The sequence below is a fragment of the Archocentrus centrarchus genome, chromosome 8 (assembly GCF_007364275.1).
Source record: "Archocentrus centrarchus isolate MPI-CPG fArcCen1 chromosome 8, fArcCen1, whole genome shotgun sequence".
NCBI classification, from domain to species: domain Eukaryota; kingdom Metazoa; phylum Chordata; class Actinopteri; order Cichliformes; family Cichlidae; genus Archocentrus; species Archocentrus centrarchus.
In genome coordinates, this window is record NC_044353.1 from 22,778,939 (window position 1) to 22,803,379 (window position 24,441).

Consider the following 24,441-nt stretch of genomic DNA (forward strand, 5'->3'; position numbering starts at 1 on the left):
ATCTGTGACATCTAGACTGCAAAACCAAGTGTTTGATCACTTAAGTTTAAAGGGGACCTATTATGCACACTGGAATGAAGTGGCTTTGTTGTTATCTTCTTTTGTGCAGCTCCTCAATTCAGCCATCTCTGAAACAAGCTGTTTTATCTTTACCTTCAAGGAGTTCCTTCCTTTGAAATGACTTTCTGACTAGCTGCCCTTCACGAACAGGTGACCAAATTAAGGATGTCTTGTCTTTATGACAACATAAAGATCCAGGAGTAGGTGTAACTGTCTGAATTTGAGTTTTTTTTTTTTTTTTTAGAGCTCTCTGAAACCTAAACCTTTCCCTCTGTGTGATAAGGCATTTTAACCATTGCCCTACTCTAATTTCATGCCACATTTACCAAAATACGACCATGCTGACATAAACCTATTCATTGAATGCTGATTTTAAGCTTTGCTGTCCTCTCTGTAAGTACCCCGGCATGATGGCAGGAATATACGGAAGAATTTTAGCAGAAGTGTGGATGCTTTTGTGTCTGTAAAGAAGAAGCACACACAGTTGAATGGCAGAGATTGAAGGGATTTTCCGCTAAGCAGTTGGATTTTCATAGTGCTTCAGGAGACTTTGCTGCCTAGCAATGGCTCCTCGCGTTCTCATTGACAAACTGCGGAGTGGGAATCAGTGTTGCCATAATTATATTTCTTTGCCACTCTAGAGACCTGCTGAATAAGTCCCACCAAACCACAAACACATTTTTTGTGTACTACGTCCTCCTGGGAGAACCTGCTGTGACCTCAGAATTTCACACACTGGTTTGCATGTTTGAAAAATGAGACCTTCCAGCCCTTTATAGGCAGGAGAAGGAGGACCAGCTGTGAGCTGTGGCTCCACAGAGTTGCTCTGTCTGTTTGTAAGAGGCAGAGGCTATAGGGGCAGGCAGGCAGGGGGAGGGGAGTTGGCGCTCTCGTTCTCTCCCTGCCCTACTCTCTTGATTTTTGCTTCTCTTGTGTTCAAGGGAGGGAGGGCGGCACATAGACTGATGCTCTTTGCTTGGCAATGCATAATGCATCAAATGATACACAATCTGCTCAGCCTCTTCTATCATTTACAGCGCATCAATAATGGAACCCTGGCCTCTTGCTTCTTTTCAATATGCCACCACAGTTTATCCATTCTGTCTGCGCAGACTGACTGGTTCAATTCTGTCCTTGCTTTATGTCTCCTCAAAAGAGCACTTTGATTGAACCAGACATTGTGGGCATTTCACTTGACCACTTGTGAAGACAGTGAGATGGTGTTTCACTACAGAGAAGCCAGTGAGAGTAACTTGTAACTGGCGAGTATCCTGTACCATCAGTGTCTTTGCTTGCTGTGATAACTAGACAGCATCCTCCCATCATTTTCCACATCCAACCTAATCTAGTCACACCTGACAAAGTGGTTTTCTTTATTTCTCTCCTTCTCTTTCTACATTTAAAAAAATAAAAATAAAAAATTGGATCCACTGCTTTCTGTACTTTACATGATGTGAACAAATGCCTGTATTATGTGCCTCACAGTGCACCAGTGCTGAACCACTGACCTGTGGATTTTTGCTGACCTTTGGTCAAATGGTGAGAAGTTTCTGGATGTTCCCCACTGTTTGACTACAGTCTAGGAATAGCAAGCAGTGTTTAGTATGGAAGCTCCCCTCTTTTAACTTGTCCAGTAGGTGACACATTGCTTTCAGTGTGAAGTCAGCAGGCAGGCTGAGCAGCACCGCAGTCCCCTTAGGGCCATTTTAGACCCGTTATGCGGTGCGCCGTATGACAAAGTTGACGTCATGTCGCTAGTTGTTTCTGCTGCTAGGGCACCTTTCGATTTTTGTAACCTGGCACGTTGTACTACTGCTGCCACTGCTGGGTTGAAGACATGAGTGGCGGTATTGTCTGAGTGGCAACACCTATTGTTAAGGAGAATACTGCAACGGCTACCTGTGTATTAATGGCGAGCATAAATGGCTGTGGCTGTGTGATGACATTAATAATGTCATTACATGATAGGTCTAAAGACCTCCACAAACACTACTTGAGGAGGGCTGCAGGTCTGATAGTAAAGAGAAAAAGGAGGATGTGGGTTAGTTACATGCTCAGCACTTTGAGCAATATTCCTGGGCTGGGAGTGTTGATTACCACCAGATGTATTATGTTTGTAGAACAGCCGACTTGACATTCAGAATTTATACGGGACTGCTGAAAACTGGGTGGAGGCGTTTATCTGAAGGCTGACGAAGCAGCGTTGTCCATGTGGTTTAAAAATTCCACAGGTGCTCTGTCACTTTAAGAGGAACAAACAAGCACACTGTGAGAAACTTCTCATTGTTTCCTGAAAGCTTTGTCTCGGTTGTGCAATGTTGCACCAGTTGTTTGTTTACTGTCATCTAAAGCTTATGCACTGCATTACATTTTGCAGTTAGCATGATGCGAGCATGTAGGTGCACCTATTCATCACGGTCAAGGCGTTACATGTCTGATATTTCTGGCATTGACACACTCATGCCCCACACAAAAGCCTAACAGCTGCCAGCCGAAACTGTAGGCCTCTGAATCTGATCATGGCATGTTTTTCAACTGGTTTATAGATAGTGAAACAATGTTTATATTAACTGTCTAAATTTAAAACAGGATGTTTATTTTTTATAGTTTGATACCTCTCTCTTTTTTTCAGTTGACAAACATTGCACTTGCAAAAGCCAACATTTGTAAGACTCCCAACAAACAAATCCTAATTTCATGGTTAAAAAAATCATAATGATGTCCAGTTAAAATCAATACAGTAGTGCTGAATGAGTGCTGTTGCGCTCCTTTGCTGTGTTAATATTTAAGGAGCTCATGTTATGGCAGTTTATATGTTGATCGGTTTATGTTTGGAGTCTGCTAGAACAGATTTACATGCTTTAATGATTTTTTTTAAAAAAAAGCCCAAAAGTGCATAAAGACAAGCAAACAAATTAAAAGAGGAAAATCCAAGAAGGCATAATAATGAGACATCGTTACTGAAAAAAGTTAGAACATAAAGTTTGCTTCGTCAGTTTTGCTGCACACACGTCTTCTCCCTGGGATTGAACTAAGCGTTTGGATACTCATAAAAACACAGAATTTCCTTTTAGCTGTAATACAGATAAATGCAGGTCTTCAAGCTGAGCTGCAAACATAAAAGAACGTACAACACAAGCAACAACGATTTTCTTGTTACACAACCAAAATGTTTCAAGACACACGGCTGGAAGCATCGTACACAAGTTTAATGTTAGAGGAGAAAACTTTTCTGGATGTTGAAGAAAGAGCAAAACTACTTGGTGAGGAGAAAAAAAACCCCTCTGTTTGGAGAATTGCTCAGCAGTATCAGCACAGTTACAGTATTAGTTGAATAATCATGGAAACTCTTGAAGTACTCAATGAGTCACACTCAGTGAATGGGGGTGGGTATCTGATAGGGCTGCACGATATATCGAAAAAATATCGTCATCACGATATTGGCACGTGCGATAGGCATATCTAAAAAATGCACGATAATTTCTAATTATTTAATGTATAAATCACGTCTTTCTTATGTCCGCACTTTGGACCAATCCCGCGCGACCTTAAATGTGAAGGTGCCGCGTCGCTATTGGCCAGAGCGAGCACATGCTCTCAGCGGCGCAGGGAGCACGTACACACACAGAAGGAAAACAAGCATGGCGGGAATTGAAGAGACGAGTCGAGACGAAAACAGAGAGCATTTGGGACGACTACGGTTTTTCCACACAGGACGAGTCACAGACACAAGTTCTTTGCAAGTCATGCCGAAAAATCGTGGCTATGTCAAGAGGAAACACGACAAACCTCCTTCAATACAACCACAAGGAACTTTACAACGTATATTTAACATCTAAAAACCCACAGCCTACTCCGGTAAAGTCAAGCAAACGAAAGGCAAGTTCACAAACTAACATAAATGATAGTTTCGCTTCTCCCGCTCCTTATGAGAAGGCAGAGCTCAGTGAAGTGGATTTTTATGCTAGCACTACTGACTTGTGGTCCAGTCGAACCACTGAGCCATACATGAATTTTACCGTGCACTTTTTGACATGCAAATTTGAGCTCATTACTCGCTGCCTATAAGTAGCATACTTCCCCGAGACACACACTGGTGAAAACATTGCTGCTGCCCTGCGGGATGTTTTGAACAACTGGAACTTGCCCAAACACAAACAAGTGGCCATCACAACAGATAACGGAGCGAACGTGGTGAAGGCTGCTGAGGTCAACAACTGGTTCAGAGTGCAGTGCTTTGGCCATCGCCTGCATCTGGCAATTGGTAAGTGTTAAAGATAAAAAATTACTCTCAAGACATATAGCCCTAATGTACTATAACATTTAAATGAAAAACAAACAAACATGTGAACATGTTTGTTTATATGTTAAATAAATGCAACATTTGAAATGCATATTTGTTGTTGGTATACATTTTATAGATTTTTTTTTTTTCTTATTGGTCATGTATATTGCATTTTTAGGTAAAAAGAAAAAATATCGCGACAATATCGTTATCGCAATACTAGACCTCCATATCGCATATCGCACTAATTTCCAATATCGTGCAGCCCTAGTATCTGACATTCTCTCCAGCTCAACTTAAATTCAGTGTTTCCCCTTGGTTCTCTGCTTTGGGAGGGTGGAGGTCACAGTCACCAACCTCATGAAAATTGAAGCGTTTGCTATAAAGCCTGTCCATCTGTGTTTGTTCGACGGGGGGGGGGGGGGGGGGGGGGGGGGGGGGGGGGGGGGGGGGGGGGGGGGGGGGGGGGGGGGGGGGGGGGGGGGGGGGGGGGGGGGGGGGGGGGGGGGGGGGGGGGGGGGGGGGGGGTGCTGGGGGTGTGGGGGTGGGGGGGGGTTCTTGTCATCTCCCTGCCATCACACTTGCAGCCACTCAGAGTGGCGCCTGTCCACTTTGGTTTTAAACGGATTAACGCTACTTGCGAAGCTTTTAATGCACTGACTGTGGGCTAATTAGTTTTTGACAGCTCGGGTAATGTTATCTTCTCTTTTCCAGTCTGTCCTCTGCTGTGTTCTGTCATCAGCACCACTCCCTCATATTGTATATTGCCATATGATATGTAAGACCACCCAGCCCTGGTTTGGGGGTTGAAAAATTTTCATCATGGAAGGTACTATTTCTGAGCACAGCATAAATGTTTTAGTTGTTTTTTTTTTGTTGTTTTTTTTATAAAATTTTAATCACATCACCGGAGTGTTTTCCAGGTTACAGAGGTTGAATAATTGTGACTGAAACTGTAGTCGCATTTTTCTGTTGTCAGACAGCAATTATTACATTTTAGCCGCTGAACTCTACAGTCTAATTAGAAATCTTTCCAAAGCTGTTGTGCTGCAATGGTAAAATCCCCATTTGCTGTTTGAATAAGTAATTCTAACAATAAAAGATTCAGCTGGATATTTGACAATATTGGAAAATTAGCAATTCATCTAAAATGAATGAATTACAGAGACAGTTGGAGGCTAAGGGTTGTCTTCTTACTCAAATCTTTTGGTACATGGTGACCCAAAGTTTTTGAAAAACCTCAGTTTACCTGTTAATGTGTACATATGTAGTCTGTCTAAAAAAAAAAAAATGTGAGAAAAAACATTGTATCAAATATTAGTTTCACTGAATGCAGGCCATTCAGCAGTGAATCACACAATGCTTTAGTATCAGTAAGATCAGCACAGGTGCCTTCATTGTGCCTTCATGGTGTGAGACTTGTCTCATAAATCGGTGTCTGTGGACCCACCTGAGGATTTGGCCTTAGATGGCAATATACCGTATTTTCCGGACTATAGAGCGCACCATACTATAAGCCGCACCTACAAATTTTTTGGAAAAAACTGGAAACGTACATATAAGCCGCACCGGGCTATAAGCCGCTGGTATCTCCGCCGCTCTCGGTTTTCCACAATTACTCGGCACTCAGCAGAGGGGACAGACAACCCCAAATTTGAGTTATAACAAGTCAATTCACCATTGATTCGTTCACGCCGAGCTTACGTGCAGCGGCTCTATTTCCCTCCTGTAGTGCCAGGTCGATAGCCCTCAACTTAAAAGCGGCATCATAGGAAGTTCTTTTTGTGGTTTCCATGATGAGGGAGTTTGAAAAAAATCTCTTTTGTGCCTGCTGCTAGCACTTGTTGGCGCTTTCTTCTTTGATTTCCAACTTTGACGTCCCATGATTCATATCCTGCTAAAGAGCCCCCTGGTGGTTAAAGAAAAATCCACAGAAACGCCGCACCGGGCTATAAGCCGCATGGTTCAAAACGTGGGAAAAAAGTAGCGGCTTATAGTCCGAAAAATACGGTAATTTCAGCCTGTTTGTCTCAGTATAAAAGGAGACGTGTTCAAATCCATATATTGAAACTGAATTTTAGTGCAAATCATTTCCAATATAACAACCATAAATATATTTTAAGGTGTGTTTTGCTCACAGTAGCAGCTGTGGGTGTGCCTGCATTGGTCTCTTGCTGTAATGATGAGAAAAATAACTTTCACATTTAATTGGTCGTGAGAGAAGTCGGAGGTGTGAAATTATCCTGTGCTCATCAATTTGCCAGAGGCTACACTGTGAGGAAATTGACACTGAGTGCAATAAATAATTTAACTAACTTTTTTCTTTCTGTTTTGCTTGCTTGTATTTTTTTCTTTATCACCCTTACAACATACCTGGTGTTTATTTTCCTTTCTCTCTCTCTCTCTCTCTCTTTCACTCAGGGACTTCCTTCCACGTGGATCAGGCATTGTGACCCGCAGACCTCTCATTTTGCAGCTGATCAACAATAAAGCAGGTGAGTATGCCTGTCCTGTACACAGCCATAGCCCAGTCTCCTTTTGTTGCTGCCCTGCAAATGGCCTCTCGGTCACAATGCCTCAAGCCAGGCATGCTGTCTTCTATTTGCTGCTTTCATCTCTTTAATTTAATATTTTCCTCTCGTTCCCTTTTATTTTCATTCCCTTTGTCATTTGTCTCCCCTTCTCTCCTCCTTTCCCCTTGTAAACGTCACTCTGTCACTGTGTGTAGAATATGCTGAATTCCTGCACTGCAAAGGAAAGAAGTTTGTGGATTTTGAAGAAGTGCGGGTTGAGAGGCAGAGACCGACAGGATAACAGGCTCCAACAAAGGCATCTCTCCTATCCCAATTAACCTGAGGTGTACTCCCCACATGGTAATGGACACAAGTCTTTTTGAGACTATAATCACACAATGTCTTGTTCATAAACCTTTTTTGCTCTCAGTTACATATTAAGACCATTTATATGTCAACCCCTTTTCTCTATACGGTTCATCCTCTGGTGTCTGTATCTTTAAAACTGATCATTGTGTCAGTACAGTACTCTGTCTGATAGGCCAATAATTTCATACAGTAAGTCAGAAGATTAGGTATATTCAGTCATGTTATCTATAGATAAAATGATTATATAGAGTATATTGTTATCACCATTTAATATTCCTGGAATTTTACGAAATATTTTATAAAGTATTAGAAAACCTGTGCAGCTTGAAGAATTTCTTTCTCGTGCTGGTTTTTAAAATCTATTTCATAGTCACTCTCTTGATGTTCATATAAATATTGCAGGGTTTTAGCCAGCGGTTGATCGCCTGGCACTGCGCCGGACTGAGAATTTCATTGGTTCACTATTGGAACTGTTTGCTATTACCACAACTTGCAAACGCGGCTTTTAGCACTAGCAAGTGGTCGTCCGATAGCCAGGGAATTGTTTTGGATTGGACCAACATGATTTTGTTAAAACATCAAACATTTAATGCACACACGTGTGTTTTTTTTATTGTTTCCATTGCTCAGTGGTTCTTCCAAATAAACCATTTGTGTAAGAAACAGAAAAAAATTAAATTCACTGCTGTTTTCATATGAATTATAAATCATATAAATGTAAATAACAAAATGAAAAATAAAGCTGCCATTGCACCTTTGTGTGCGGTGACGGTGTGCTGTGATCAGGGAATGCTGCAGCTCTTTCCTGCGGGATTGTTGATCTCTTAAGACCTGGCATTACATGAGTTATGTGTGACTTCTTGTGCCCACTAGGTGGCGATAGACAACACACACTAACTATATGTCACGTTGCCCGTATGATGTGTAGAGCACACAATGAAAATGTCATGTACGTTGGATAATCTTTCTCACATAATGTCTGTTCCTGTTGCCAGTATGTGATGCTCTGACTGTGACTCTGTGGTATTGGTATTTAGATGTTTTCAGGCGTGAACTCATGAAGAATGCCAAGTGTGTGTAATAGTTAAAATACCTAAAATTGTGTATTAAATTCGAGACTCAAAGTACTTGAGTGTTCATAAGCTTTTGAGCATGTTTAGGCTTTCAAATAAGAAAGCCATGTTTGTGACTAATGATAATACAAATAATAATAAAAATAATAATAGGGTTCAGGCCCTAATAAACTTCCCTGTTTGAAAAATAATTGAAACACCTTACTTGAGCAAACACAATGACATATCTGCAATTACTTTTTCCACTCAGGAAACCTGATTGACTCCAACGCAGCTGCCAACAAAACCCCCAAAAAACAAAATGTGTATTTATGACTTATTTCGATTTCTGTCCTTGTGACTCAGTGCTGAACCTGACACTGATTGACCTCCCGGGAATGACTAAGGTTGCTGTAGGAGATCAGCCACCAGACATAGAGCACCAGATCAGAGATATGCTGTTGCAGTTCATTACCAAGGAAAGCTGTCTGATCCTGGCAGTCACTCCTGCTAACACTGATCTGGCTAACTCGGACGCTTTGAAGATTGCAAAGGAGGTGGACCCGCAGGGTAAGCATGTATCTTTCTAGCAGTTTAACATTCAGAGAGCAGCCCGGCAAACCCAAAGTTTTAATTAAAAAGTACACTTAACAGTGCATGTTATGATACCTATTACCTTACCTTTAATCTGCTGCTGCTGTTTCATCAGCAGCTCAGTGTGGAACACATCTTATTTTTTGCTAAGGGCTCTGCCAGGGATGAAAGACACTGATGTAATATGCATTGTTGGTGAACTGTTTGGAGTTACCAGGATTTGGGATTTTGTTACACATAATATTGTTTGATCATCAGCACACAGTAATACGCAAACACAACTTGACTAAACTAACACACAAATAGCCTTAATTGTCATGTCTTTATGGAGCACATTAACCAGTTCCTTGAAACACAATGTGAACTCGTGTTTCACAGAATATCCATTAGATGTTTCCTGTAGCTACATTATAACGTGAATAAAGATGAGAAATTTTTTTTCTGATGAGTGAACAAAGACTGTAGGGAATTATATCGATCTGCAGGTTTTCTGTTGTTGCTCTTGGGGTTCTTTTCATTTTCACCTGTTTTAGGATTGCAAATTGCTCTGTTAACTTATTAGGTTAGTGATTTTAAAATTTGCCATGAGTGTGAATAGTTGTCAGGAATGTTGGGATGCTGTGTAAAATGTAAATAAAAACAGAATGCAGTGATTTACAAATCTCATAAACCCATATCTTATTTGTAATAGAACTTTCATCAAAATTTTAAAGTGAGACATTTTACTATTGCATGAAAAATATTTGCACATTATCTCTAAAGCAAAGGGCTGGAAAAGTAAGTGACGCAAAAAAAAAAAAAGTTTATCTTATAATATTTTATTAATGCAGTAATGGATGCAGACATCCTTGTTATATCCTGTAGGATGTATGGAATAGAGAAATATTAAATCTGTAAAAAATTGTATAATTACACTTAATAATTGTGTGTAGGTCTGCGTACCATTGGTGTTATAACAAAACTGGACCTCATGGATGAAGGGACAGATGCACGGGACATCCTTGAAAACAAACTGCTGCCACTGCGGAGGGGTGAGGATAATGCACACACTCACACACATTTACTGGCTTTATTTTTGCTCCTGGAATGACTGTTTATGTGTGTGTGTGTGTGTGTGTGTGTTTAGGTTACATAGGTGTGGTGAACCGCAGTCAGAAAGATATTGATGGGAAGAAGGACATTCGTGCTGCTCTGGCTGCTGAGAGAAAATTCTTCCTGTCCCATCCTGCCTATAGACACATGGCAGAGCGTATGGGTACACCACACTTACAAAAATCACTTAACCAGGTTTGCTTGCAGCTGTTCTTCTTTCTTTAAAAAAAACAAACAAAAAAAAAACAAAATCTTTAAATGGTAAAATATTATTTCGTTATTTCCATGTCAGTGATTTCCTTAAAAAAGGCTACTTCTGTCTATAGCAATTGACCAATCACATCAGGGATACCCTGCCTGGTCTGCGAAGTAAGCTGCAGAGTCAGCTCCTCTCCCTGGAGAAGGAGGTCGAGGAGTACAAGAACTTCCGTCCGGATGACCCAACACGCAAGACAAAGGCTTTGTTGCAGTATGTGCAAATGAACTAATTAAAAAGGTTCCCAAGATAGGGCTGTGCTACTCAAACTAAGCACCTTTTTTATTATACCTTTGACTTCAGTGTTTTAGTGAAGAGCAAGCAGGGTATTCTCAAAGCCGCTTGTCTTGTGTTCTTGATCAGGATGGTACAGCAGTTTGGTGTGGACTTTGAGAAGTGCATTGAAGGCTCTGGGGATCAGGTGGATACCAATGAGCTGTCAGGTGGTGCCAAGATCAACCGCATCTTCCATGAGCGTTTCCCCTTCGAACTAGTCAAGGTTAGTACTTAGGCATAGCAGACACAGGGTATCCTTCATATTTCCCTTAGTGTACTCGTAAAATTTGGGTTAAAGGATTACTTTACATCTAAAGTTTTTTTTTTTGTGTGTGTCATCTCCCCTTTTTTTCAGATTGTTTTTGATGAGAAGGAGCTACGACGGGAAATCAGTCACGCAATCAAGAATGTCCACGGTGTCAGGCAAGTGGAATGTGGCAAATAAAAAAAACCCTTAAAAAAACGCCTCTTTTCTGTTTCAATTTAAATGCTGCTGTAGCCACACACTTGATTTTCTCCCTTCATCAAAGCTTTTATTCTACTACAATTCAAATTTCCATAATCAAGCCTTGGAAACATACACTAAAAGCACCAATTAAAATTGGTGTATTCAGAAAGTGTTGTATGCGAACTATAATTCTTCTACTTTTCCTCAGTGTTCTTTCAATCCCTTTATCTCCTCACTGCAAAACCACCCACTCCTTTTTTGTTTCTGTCTGCTAAAGCATTCAGTTATAATGAGATTTTGTGTTACATGTATCTGTATCAGCTGCATTTGTGTTGTCATATATTCCTTAATGAAAATCTTCTGTCTGTCTTATCTCATTTGTCCTTGTTGTTTAATTATATGCACATTCGGCTGTCTTTGGCACTTCATCTCCACTTCTCCGGTCTTATTTGTCAGTATTTAAATTTTTCATTTGTCTTTGCCGTCGTCAGTAGTATATCTCTTCACAACTGCCTGTTTTGTCTTTTTGTCTCATTGCCTGTCTATTATTTTTTTTTTTTTCCCCTCTCACCCACATGTCCGTTAACTGTCCCATCTGTCTGCCACTGTGCCTCTGTCTCTCTGTGCATCCTCAGAACGGGGCTGTTCACTCCAGACCTGGCGTTTGAGGCCATCGTGAAAAAGCAGATCGTTAAGCTGAAAACGCCCTGTCTCAAATGTATCGATCTGGTCATTCAGGAGCTCATCAACACAGTCAGGCAGTGCACCAACAAGGTACTGCAGGTGTCCAGCATCTCCCGACCCAGCCGAGACACAGGGCGGGGGAAACCATGGGTGTGCCAGAGGGTGAACTGACACAGGACATTAGTCGAGCAATCTTCTTCTGGAGAATTCTCTGCTGAGGATTTTTTTTTTAAAGGAGAATAGTTCTGTGCAGTTTGCTCTCGGCTCCACCCAGCCCCGTGAGCTCTGTGTGCAGGCAGCGCTGTCGTGTTTTGGAGTGTTGTGACAGGTGACGTGTTGTTGTGGATATGAGATGTTTTCAGGAACGAACATCTCAAGTCTCTCCTGGACAAGCTGTAGGTCTCACAACTCGGTGCATAATGCCAGTAAAACATAGCGTGGGATATAAGGTGTAAATTTGACTTAAGTCTAAACCATATTAACCTAGTTCAAGTGGGACTGGCTAGTGAAGGAAGAGAATGTGAAGAACCTGTAGCTTGTCCTTCTCCACTGTTTGATTTTGTCTGTCTGCAACTAGAAGTGACTAACTGAATAAAGACTTCTCTTTTTATTTCCTCTTTTCTTCCTCCCTGTCTCCAATTTTCCTCTTTTTTTCAATTCCCACCTTTCCCTGTCTCTCTACCACCTTAACCAAATTCACTCTGACCCAATGACCTCTCAGAACGGGGCTCTTCACCCCTGACCTGGCTTTCGAGGCAATTGTCAAAAAGCAGATCCTCAAACTCAAAGAGCCCAGCCTCAAATGTGTGGACCTTGTGGTGTCTGAGCTCACTGCACTCGTCATGAAGTGTGCCGTCAAGGTAACCAGGGACACACCTGCTGGGAAGATGGCATTAAAAGCAGAAGATTCCTTTTCTTTGTAAATGTGTATCACTGTCATGAAGTTTTCACCCCAGTCAAATAAGCTCCAAACGACCCTTTGCCACCACACCATCTGTGTCCACTGCGTTGAATGTGTGCATCGTCCTGTCCCTGCTGCCTTCGTACTTCTAGAAGTTGCAGTCCCATTTTGATTGCGGGTCGGATTTACCCACATTTGAAATTTTAAGCACAACTTAAAATTTCCACCAGCTGGCTCCCACATACCATCTGACCTAAGCATCAGCTCATTAAAGCATTTATTTTTTTTCCCCCCCACCTCCACATCGCTGCTGGTCTGTCTGAGCAGAGGCGAGCCTACCGCCGCTCCCTCGCTGACCCACATGGCAGACTGACATTCTGTTATCTGCTGAACCGGATGGAAAGGGAATGATGTGAGTGGGGTGGGGGGTGTGGGCTGAGATTATATTCAGAGCCCTAAGGGCTCTGTGGGTGCTGTGACAGCTTGAATGAAGCGTTTCCATAGCAACGGCTCTCCAATACCATCTTGTGGACAGACGAAGTCACCGCATACAAGACACGATAAAAAATACTCAGTTACCCAGACATCCATAGTCCCTGTCTTTTTCTCTGCCTCACCCACCCTGCTCTTTCTCATCCAGTCTTCACTAATACAGCCATCTACAATCAGCTAGAGATGTTTTAAATGGCAAAAACAAACAAACAAACTGATGATTAAAACAATAGCAATCATCCAACATTGCAAAATTGATCTTTTTTGTACCTGTAGTCATCCCTGGCTGATTCTGCCACCTTATATAACAGGCTCTCACTGTGCCTTTTAAAGTCCGTTTGTGCGTGTGTGCTGGATTGTGACTGCCTGGATATGTGTGACACTGCAATGTCACTTGACTATCTCTTTCCCTTTTCTTTGTTTCCTACTTATTTTCACTTCTCACTCCTGTTTCTCTCTGATACTTATTGGTAAGTCTTATTAAGCTCAAGCTCACATGTAAGTGTGCATGTGTCTCAGTTCAAGGCCGCAGTTATGTGTTTGTGTTCCCTTTCAGCTCAATTCCTACCCCAGACTGAGAGAGGAGACTGAGAGAATTGTCACCACTCATATCAGAGAAAGAGAAGGGAAGAGCAAGGACCAGGTGAGCTGCTGGCATGTTGATTAAACGGGTCTCTCTAGCGCAGAGTAATTTCAGGTCATCCTTTGATCATTTTCATTTGCAAAAATGCAAAAATCTACAGTTCCCCAGTCCAATGTTCTGTTAAGCTGGTAGGATAAAGTGACATGTGATGTTATATGAAAGGAGAAAAATATAGCTGACATTTTAACACCTACCATTAACTGTATTAATGAGTCATCTGCCATCGTCAGTTTCTGTGTCTGCTGTTCTTCTGTCTGAAGCATGAGAGAGCATGTTGTTTCCATTTAAGGGCAGCTTTTGTCTCCCTGCCATTCTTTATCAGTAATCTAAGATCATGCTATGCTAGTTTATCTGTTGGTGCAGCATGCAAGCTTACCAGTGATGCGCAAACAAATTCTAAACTGTTTTCCTTGCAGTGTGTTTATATTTGCGGTTCTCACAGCTACAGGTGGACGTACAGATCACAACATCAGCTGCATCTCACATCCCGTATATTAGAACATTGTATACACTAAGGTTTTATTTTTTTTTTAATCAGAAGGGATCGCAACTGTGAACAAGCTCTTGAATGTGTTTGTGAGAAACCTGAAAAAGCTTATCTCCCCAGTCATCACTGGTAAATGTTTGGTAAGCAGTATTATGACCAAATGAGTCAACACAATTATCTGCTTATTCTTAAGAGGGGAAAAAAAAAAAGGTTAATCAGCCACATATGCTAGAAATATATTCCTACTTCCTGTTTAATTTTAGTCATTTCTGATTAATTTTCACAGCTAAGCAGAATTCTGCTTAGAAAATCAGAAACTGTATTAATTTAGTTTCAGGTTGAAATTGTCCATGTTGGAGTTTCATTCTGGGTAGCAACACTTTCAAACAAGAATCAAAACATGTTGACCTGAAAATTATGTTCTCGATTCCACTGCCACACCTGACGGCCTGTTTCAACACAACTGTGAATTTAGCTTTAAATGACAGGGTTTTGTTTTGTTCACTGTGTAATGTCACAAGTGAGACTTTCAACTTTGTGCCCGCTATAACTGGTGTTTGAGACCTCTCCCTCTTAATCATAATTTTCTGCCTCTAAGGTTCTGCTGCTGATTGACATTGAGCTGTCCTACATCAACACCAACCATGAGGACTTCATAGGCTTTGCTAAGTATGTACCCCCCCCCCCCCTCCACCCTTCTACCCCAATTTACAGCCTGTTGTCTGTGACCCGTGTCTCAGCGCTGGCACTGTGCTGTTTGATTAAGTTTAAATTGCCTTTTGTCTGAACTTGTGGTTCCATTGATTTTTCTTTTTCTTCTTTCTTAAAGAAAAGACCTGTAATCCGTAACTTTCAGCAATCAATAACATGCAACCCAGCTGCCACTTTAGAGCCTTCACAATTGCTTTGCTGCTGCTCATTCAAGGCATTTCCTGTAACAAGTTTGTGCCCATAGGTGATGGCCAGAGGAGTCAGCTGTGTTCAGTGATCCTCAAAAAAAATGCCAGCCAAGGCAATGTGTAGCTTGTTTTCCCCTCCTTGTTTCCCCTTCTGTAGTTCCACATTGGCTACACTGGCATATAATTGCCAGACAACACACACACACACACACACACACAGGTCATGGTCACAGCTCTGCACACTTTCAAATGAATGTGCATGTGTGGATTGGATGCCCAGAGCTATTGCAAGAGAGAGCAAAAGGAGAATATTTCATCTGCTGGTTTGGTTTGAAATAGGAGAGTAAGGTAATTGCGCATTTGCAGAGGTGCTAGTTTCTACTCTCTAGTTTCTCTCCATGTTTGTGCAGAGCTCACAATGTGAAGCAGAGGAGAGACAGAAAAAGTAAAGTTTACTGGAGTCAGCAGCAGGTCAGTGAGTTGGTAAAGGCTTCTCAATAAGTGTTAATTTGTGTCAAACCAAAGTAGGCGACATAGAGGGAAACACTCGAGCTAGACCCCACGTCTCTGTTACGTCCCGCTGATCATATTGGACATTGGCAAGCTCACAGGGTTGCAATAGGATGATTGGAGTATTGAGTGCCCAGCTCCAGCTTATAATTGCATACATGTTGTAAACTGCTGTGCCTCAGTGTGATGTAGCATGCCAATTAGTGATGTAGCATTATTAGCACACATCTCTCCCTCTCAGTGAGGTGGATGTCACATTGATCAAGGTCACTTAAATGCCGCCTTCTCCCCGCTGCATGCAGCGTTACTACTCCCTCCAAAGTCAAGCATGCTTGGTTGTTTGACAGATACATTATCCTCTTTCCTGTAAACTGTTTGTTGCTGTAAACACTGCTTATGTTAGCAATGAATAGGGAAGTGCTGACGTTTTACTGCATTCACTTCTAGCTGCTTTTGTGCACTCGAAACTCATTTGCACATTGCAAAGCTTTCACTGTGTTTGTGGTATATTCCTAAGCAGTTTGTGGTTGAATTCGTGTTCTTTTTAGCGTAATCGTTAGAGTAGCTTGTAGTTGAGTGGAGCTCCCCTGCTCTGTGTGGGTTGTGTCATTGACCAATAACAAAGCAAGCCCTAGCGTGTGTGCGTGTGTGCGGGTTTAGCCTCTGCATGGCAAGTGGATTGATGAAACTTGTCGGCGGTAAGCAAGGGCTGTTTAACGGTTCTCGTGACATCACTTTCAGTCTTGACTACAGAAGGCTGGATGATGGTAGCTCCCCCGTGTACGGCAACAACAGGTGGGCAAACCGAAAAAAGTTTGAGGGTTTTGTCATATAATAAATAAAACCTCTGCAGCCCACTTCCACATTCATGTGTGTGTATTTATTTGTTTGATAATACTAACTAAACTGAGACAGGTGAATTCTAAACATATAAATATAAACAACCATAGCCATCAAAATGAATAAATAGAGGTGACTTGTGAATATTTGAGTGATGGTGTAAGGTGTGTGGTAATCAGTATCCCCCCTCCCTTGTGTAATGACAGTGCTCAGCAGAGGAACACAGCTGCAAACAAGAAGAGGGCCATTCCCAACCAGGTATGTTTGATCACTCAGCTTTGTCCTTTTCACCAATCCCAGATTTAATCTTCCTTTACTGATGCCTCCCATTACCAGCCTATTAATCAACCTAGTGAGCATACCTGACATAACTTAGCAATGATTAAGAACCTTGGCCATTAATCTGTCTCGACCTACCTAACTGTTAACGATACAGTCTTTTCTAACTCTCATGTTGAGCTGGCTGGTCTTTATCTACAGTGTTATAAAGCTGGTACATCTCCATCTCTGTTTTATTCAGAGTGTTTTGCAGTCAGGTTTGTACAGTTGTAAAGTGTATTTAAGGCAGTTTGTATTATTATTGCATTCCTGCTAATTAGCCTCAATGGCAGTTTCAATAAGGGGAGCGTTGCCTTAGTGAACTTGAAGAACACCCCGCTTCACTGCTTTGTTTCTTTTTTTTTGTTTTGTTTTGATTTTTTTAAGCATTTGTCTCTGGCTGTTTATTAATTGCTGTTTGCATGTGACCCATGCATGATGGTGTGAAGCAAAGTAGCAATGGATCAGAGAATTATATTGATCGTTTTGCCTTCTCATTAACTCTCAAGCATCCTTTGTATTAAAATACAGACTGTGCATGGATCCTGCACCTATCAACTGAGCGACAAATATGACATAACCAAATTGTGGTATTGAAGTAATTCTAATTGCATGTAACTCTCTTGCTCTCTCTTTCTCTCTCTACCTCTTTCTTTCTTTCTCCTCTCTCTTCATCTGCTTTTCTGTGGTTGCCACATGGATTTCCTCCATGTTTCCTCCTGTGTTACTGCTTCATTCCTCTTCTTTTCCTCCTTCCTCCTACATCTTGTCCCTCATCTTTGCTTCTTTGCTTCCTTACATTATTTATTTTGGCTTTGATTTTATACTACTACCCCCCCTTTGCTTTAATCTCCCTCCCCTTCCTATTACTGCAGGGTGAGATTCTGGTAAGTACCCCTCAGACCCACACCCTGCCAGGGGCAGCAGGGGTAGCCCATGCAGAAGAACTGAGGCCATCACAGAAAGGTCATCTGGTGTAGTTAGGGTTCCAAAGACAGACTGCTATGAAATAACGGGTTGAACAGGTAGTTCCTGCAAATAAAACTTTATACTTTCATCATAATGAATTGTTCTACCCCTCTGCAGCTTGGCACGCTAGGAGAAGTCTACGAGGAGAAGGTAGAGTCTCCAGACTGACTAAAGTGATATCGATTACAATTCTGTCATCCGCACACAGTCCAGTAATTTGGACTGTCTCCAGAGCAACACTCGTAATTCTTCTCTTTAATATGACAGTAATTGTCATTAATTCTACATTTTGGTTTGCTACTAACATTTTCTCCACTGATTATTATGAAGAAGATATGAATTGTTTCGTGGCCGTTAAAGGTTGTGGCACTTTGTAGTGCGTTTGTTCTCTCTGTCAAGAGCAGAGGAAGATAATGAGGAAATCTTCCACCAGTGACCGTGGAGGCATCAGTTCTCCTGTCTTTGGGTTTTTACCTCTGCTGCTGCCTCATGCACGGTGACGTAAAAGTTTGCCTTGTTGAAATCATCATGTCACTGGGGACAAAACGGGTAGTGAGAATGGAGCGATTAAATCAGAAACATGACACAGTTTGTTTGTTTTTTTTTCTTTTATGCATTGATTGTTAGATTTAATTCATGCTAAAATAGTTTTTTACTAACCAAAGCTGTGTTTTGTACTGTGATTGATCATGGCTTTTGGATTTAATTCATTAATCAAAATGTTTTTGTCATCTTTATTTTCTTACTATTTAACAAGACAAATTCAAAGTGGCATGCTTCACTCCAATCACATGAATTTCTTTCCTTTGACTTGGTGTTAAGCTTTGCTGTAGTCTAACACCTTAAATTAACCATTGCATCACAAACACTTAAATTAGCTGACTATAGAAACAAAAACATTTCCCCTGTGAAACCTTCCCATTGCTCATCTGATGTTAAAAGAAGCAATATTTCTACCTGACTTTAATCCACTGGGGTTAAGTCATTTTCGTGCTCTGAAAAGTTGCGTTATGTCCTCGCCAAGGCAAACTACCACTTTTAGCTTCTGCATTCTTGCCTCCTGTCCCATGTTTATGTTGGCACTTTTGAACTAATTAACCTTTCTTCCCCATCATTCACTCCAGTCCTCTCCTGGATGGAGAGGGAGTGCAGGAGAGAGGTCTAAAGCAGGTTTTGAAATGGACATTTCCACTTAGATGTACTCTGCGAAAGAGCACACTTTTCAAAGATAGTTTCCCATATTGTACTTGAAATGCATGAAACCTTGTGTGAGAAAATGGAGAAGCTGTGGTTACATTGGCTCCTCTAAAATGCATGCACCATTTTCCTCAAATTGATTCCCTCTCCAGCTCTCCACTTTAGATTTTCACTTTGCTGTTTAAGTTGTGATCTCAGCCAACTCTGTCTGTCTGCTTGGCTCTGCATTTAATCTCCTTCACTGCACTTCACTTCTCCTTCTTTACTTCTTTCTTTTACAATCAAGTATTTACCGCTTGTATCTCCGAGTCCAACTAACCCCACTGACAATGCCGCTCTCTGACTTCCAGTGTATAGGCTATGCTTTCCTGACCCGCTGACATTAACATACCACCGTCGACCTTTGGTCTTTGACTTTGTATCAGAGCGGCCGTGCTCTGGGTACCATCTGGTCCTGTTTTGTTTGTTTTGTTTTAATGATTTCCTTTCTGTGGACTGTAGACAACAAGGCCTACATCCCAGTTTTCAGCTAATCTTAACACTCTTATAACTAATCATCCATATTACATAGAATACATGCTATGTAATATGTGCATGTTTTACTGTCCTTTTGGTCACTTCATTTTATAAGTTTCTTTCTTGTAATGCCTAGCTAAGTAAATATTAGACTTATTTAGTTAACATGTTTAATGAGTACATTAAAAAAACACAAGAAAACATACTATGACCTAACAGGTAAGTGGGTAAGGTTTTATTGTTGTTAGTTAAATCCCAGAATTAATGATGCAAACCCACAGTTTATGCGGCCCACAGTTCACCAGTGCTTTAGCCTCATTGTTAAAGCTTTCCCTCCATCCTTCTGGTACCCCTCTCTCCCTACAACCCTTCTCCCTCATATTCTCCTCCTCCTCGCTATGTAGGTGATCAGGAAAGGTTGGCTAACCATCAACATCAGCATCATGAAAGGAGGCTCCAAGGAATACTGGTTTGTCCTGACTGCTGAGTCCCTGTCCTGGTACAAAGATGAGGAGGTGAGAGGAATTCCTGCGCTGTTAAGATACTGCAGCTGATGTAAACTATCCCAAGTGGCCATTTGGTGTTTTTTCCAAGCCTAGCCTAACCAATGTGCAGACTACTGTTCAGCTGGAGCCTGATGAACAGGTAGTCTGAACACTGGGCAGGCGAGGTGGGGGTTGAGGGCTGAGAAGGTCTCTGATGGGAGGAAGGACCCAGAGGTCATTGCGTCTGCAGGCTGCTACTGGAGGACAGAGGACACAAAGAGCAAATATTACCTTAGTAATGGTACATATGAAGAAAACGCCAAGTATATATGAAAACTGCTTGTTTGTAATGTCAGTATTATCAAAGTAATACAGTACTTGTATTTTGTTAAACGCATTTAAAATACAACATAAAGTTTTAACCTTTTATAACAATACGTTTAAAGTGAGTCAGACAGATGACATGCGACAACCCTTCTTGTCTAAATGTGTTTGCGCACACTGACGTTTTATACAGAAGACTCTTGAATTTAAGGACAAGGAGAGTAACATTCACTACAAGAAACACATTAGTGCACTGATGGATAAACTTAAAATGATCAGTGAAAAGGCTTAACTGATTTAACAAAAATGAAAGTTTGTCTCATATTATTTTGATTGCATGAAATGCATAAAAATCATTGGATTACTTACCACTTGATGGCCCTTAGCCCTCAGCTGTATCCATTCTTTCACCAAGATAAAAATAATAAAAAATAAAAATCCCGCTTAAACAGTCACCACAAAAACGTTAGTGTGCACGAACACTAACGGAAAGGGTGAAGTTTACATTAATAGCCTTTTGTGAAAAAGCGAAGAGAAAGGAGCGCGGTACGATGGTGGAGGCAAACTGACGTGGCAGGCGGGCTGAAATGTTCCAGCCGGGATCTGACTTTGGAATTTGCAGGAAATCGTACTGGGTTACGGGGGAGGGGGGTGGGGGGGTGATTGTGTGTACAAGTGTGCATGTGTGTAGGCGCTTGTTCACATGAGTCAGCCTAAATGTTTGAGAAATTGGGTGTATCTGTGCGAGCGCGTTGTTACGCACACACACCCAAAGATCGGTTTTATGTATTTCTTCAGTTTATTTAGGTTCATCTGTGTTTGTTTGTCTTTACACGTGCGGTTAGAGATTTTTTTTTTTTTTTTTTTTTTTATTAAATAAATTGTAAATGTGTGGTGAGGGCGGGGGATCATCAGGAACTGAGAGTGATGTAACTGTTGGGCCTGCGCCGCTCTCTGCGGTAGTGCAGACATAAATGCTTCCAGATGTCTTTGCTCAACAGCGAAAGCTGGCACCCCATCCCCCCCGAGAGCTCCAGCATGCTCCTCCTCTTCTTCTTATCCTCCTCCTCGCAGTCATCATGCATTTCTTCATCCCACCAGCCTGGTGGTCATCCACACAGAGGAAATGCATTCCATCATGTCTGCTCATTGGTGCCGAAGTGTTAGAGCAATGCTCTGATTTTTCGTCTACAGTGTACAGTTGCAGTCAGAGCTCTTCAACCTTACAGAGACCTAAGGGTTTGCACATTATAGGCTTCTTCATCATTTAGAAATTCTATAAACATTTGGGAGTTGAGTGAAATATTCAAATTGAAAGCATCTGATCTTTCTGCAGTATTTAAAGAAAGCAAATGGAAAAACTGAAAAAGAAGAAAACTGTAAGATGACCATTTTCCTCACAGAGAAACTAGAATTTGAAGAGTGGCTTCAGAAGGTTCTGGGGAATACCAGAAGCCATGAAGGACAAAGGAGGCTCTCAATATCCTGACCCCCCCCCCCCCCCCCCCCCCCCCCCCCTTACGGGTCTGTTTGGAAGAAGGTTTTATTTATTTTAGTACCATTAATCATTTTCTAAAAAAAAACAAAATTACTCAAATACACTTTTGAATTCTGTTTGTTTACCAATGCTTTTATTTCATTACGCGTTGTGCACATCACGATAAATGTCTTGACTGTGAAGAGGTTCAATAAATGTGATTGCAGCTGTGTGTAGAAGTCTTCACTTGCTCTGTGTTACATGTTCAAGGTTTGCCTGTTATTTTTACTCTGGTCTGTGTAAAAACTCATTTCTTCGGTCTCATGCTAGGAAAAAGAAAAGAAGTATATGCTGCCCTTGGATAACCTGAAAATCAGAGATGTGGAGAAAGGCTTTATGTCTACAAAGCATATCTTTGGAATCTTCAACACTGAGCAGAGGTAAGTCATGTTGTTAAGAGGACCCATACTTGTTGACCTGTGTTACTGCAGGCCTATCTTTTCTTTGTGACTTTGTGCATGCATGAATTTGTGTACTGGAGTGAGGCTACACACAGCCACTTGTTGTTTATCTCTACAGGAACGTGTACAAGGATCTTCGCCAAATAGAACTGGCCTGTGATTCTCAAGAGGATGTGGACAGCTGGAAAGCGTCCTTCCTCAGGGCAGGAGTTTATCCAGAGAAGGACCAGGTATGTGAGATGGACTTCTTGTTTGACTAAAAAGTGTACATTTGGAAATGGTACATTATAGCAAACATTATTTGATCTGGTTGATGAGGAATTCAATAGAGAGCCAGAATTCCTCATCAAGCCCACAGTTTGCACTTAATGTGAAACCATGGACACATGATACCTCTGTTTTTCTCGGTTTACATTTTAGGACAGTTTTTATATTTCCTCCTTTTTCAGGAAGCAAATGTGTATGTGTAAAGGCTTTAGTTCTGCTTCATGTTTGCTGTTGTGTGTTATCGATGTTGTGGTAAAGGTGGAGAATGAGGACGCTGCCCCTGCAGACACGTTCTCTATGGATCCTCAATTGGAGCGGCAAGTGGAAACCATCCGCAACCTGGTGGACTCGTACATCGGCATCATAAACAAATCCATCAGAGATCTCGTGCCCAAGACCATCATGCACCTCATGATCAACAACGTAAGTTTGGCAGTTCTCAGCACCAGACAGAAGTCATTGACTAGGCTCAGAATTGGTAATAACATTAGAAGTAGAAGATATTTGTTCAATCACACTGGAAAGCTGATCGTTAGAGTGTGGAGGACTCCTGGTTATAAATTGGGCACAATTTCTCAGAGCAGGCACTGATCTCTTTACATTGTGCCTCATCAGGGGAAGTGACACACATATTTGAGTAACAAAATGAAAAATGCCTCAGCAGAGTTTTATGCAGTTGTAGCATGAAGTGGGTTTGATCAATTGATAATTGCAGAAAACGGTTGACACCCACACATTCTATTTAATGTTGGAAAGAAGTGTTTTTTTTCCTCACACTGTTCAACCATCTGAAATACATAAATCCCAACAGTGTCTGCATGTTCTGGCTCTGTTATTGCAACACTGCACTGTATTTCACTTATAGAAAATTTGCAGAAAAGAAGGCAGTTAAGCTGTGACAGCCACTTCATACAGTGCAGAATACATTCAGGCACACTCACTGGTTACAGTGTGTCCTAATTGTGTGGATATGTGCCGTGATAAATGCTGGCAGTAGCTGTATCTCAACCTAAACTCTAAATGAGAGCATCTCCTTTTGCAGCACTATGCATGGCCTAAAAGATTGCAGCTCTGCACACTATCCCTCCTGTATACTCAGTGTATTTCTGTGCACTGTGGGAGGATGTAGCATGTGAGTTACTAGTTCTGTTGATCATTATCTTTCTATTATTAGACAAAACCAGAGATCTGACATTAAAAACAAGCTTTTAATTGTATTTAAGGTCTAAATGCCATTGTACCATAGAGCTTTGGAGAACAGCTTTTAGTTTTCTTGTTGGTTTAGTAGCAGCATTAGTCATGCATTTTATTTTGACACAGTCATCAACCTGAAGACATTAATGAAGAGAATTTATGAGGCATGTTCACAGTAACTTGCCTACTGTCCATTTATTGTGATTTATTATTCTAGCAAGCCTACTTTGGTGCTTTTTAGCAGTCCAGCAACCCCCCCCCCCCCCCCCACACACACACACACACACACACAGACACTCTTTTTAACAAACTCCTACACAACTGTTTACTAAGCAGCGCCTTTGCCAAGACTTTCTAATATATTTGGTCACAGATCCACACACATTTTTGCTTTTGTGAGTAATTATTAACACCGTATTTTTCTTATTCCAGCCATGATATTATCTCACTTTGCTGCTCCATATCTAAGTTCTGCATTGATCGATATGTCCTCCTTTTAGGCGAAGGACTTTATCCACTCAGAGCTACTGGCCTACCTCTATTCATCTGGGGACCAGAACAGCCTCATGGAGGAGTCAGCTGACCAGGCCCAGCGTAGAGACGAAATGTTGCGCATGTATCATGCACTCAAGGAAGCACTGGTCATTATTGGTGACATCAGCGCCAACACAATCACCACGCCAGTGCCACCACCTGTAAATGACACCTGGATCCAGGAAACCAGGTGAGGGTTGACCAGTTGTATATATAATAGTTGGGACACACTTGAAGAACACAGGAGACTGGTTTTTGTTTGTTTGTTTGTTTTTTAATGATGTAAAAGTTTTCTCTC

At 41.4% G+C, this 24,441-nt stretch overlaps 1 protein-coding gene across 1 annotated transcript in view; it reads left to right on the plus strand.

The window, feature by feature from the left end:
• Nucleotides 1–24,441, plus strand: part of dnm2a (dynamin 2a) — a 31,793-nt gene that overhangs the window by 3,209 nt on the left and 4,143 nt on the right. Inside the window, 20 exon segments of the mRNA XM_030735198.1 lie at nt 6,767–6,840; nt 7,074–7,133; nt 7,136–7,201; nt 7,204–7,218; nt 8,646–8,849; nt 9,806–9,904; nt 10,000–10,160; nt 10,292–10,434; nt 10,585–10,720; nt 10,853–10,920; nt 11,581–11,719; nt 13,579–13,665; nt 14,751–14,821; nt 16,608–16,659; nt 17,595–17,606; nt 19,806–19,916; nt 22,018–22,127; nt 22,267–22,378; nt 22,674–22,838; nt 24,110–24,333. Coding sequence (XP_030591058.1) covers nt 6,767–6,840; nt 7,074–7,133; nt 7,136–7,201; nt 7,204–7,218; nt 8,646–8,849; nt 9,806–9,904; nt 10,000–10,160; nt 10,292–10,434; nt 10,585–10,720; nt 10,853–10,920; nt 11,581–11,719; nt 13,579–13,665; nt 14,751–14,821; nt 16,608–16,659; nt 17,595–17,606; nt 19,806–19,916; nt 22,018–22,127; nt 22,267–22,378; nt 22,674–22,838; nt 24,110–24,333 — 2,109 coding nt within the window.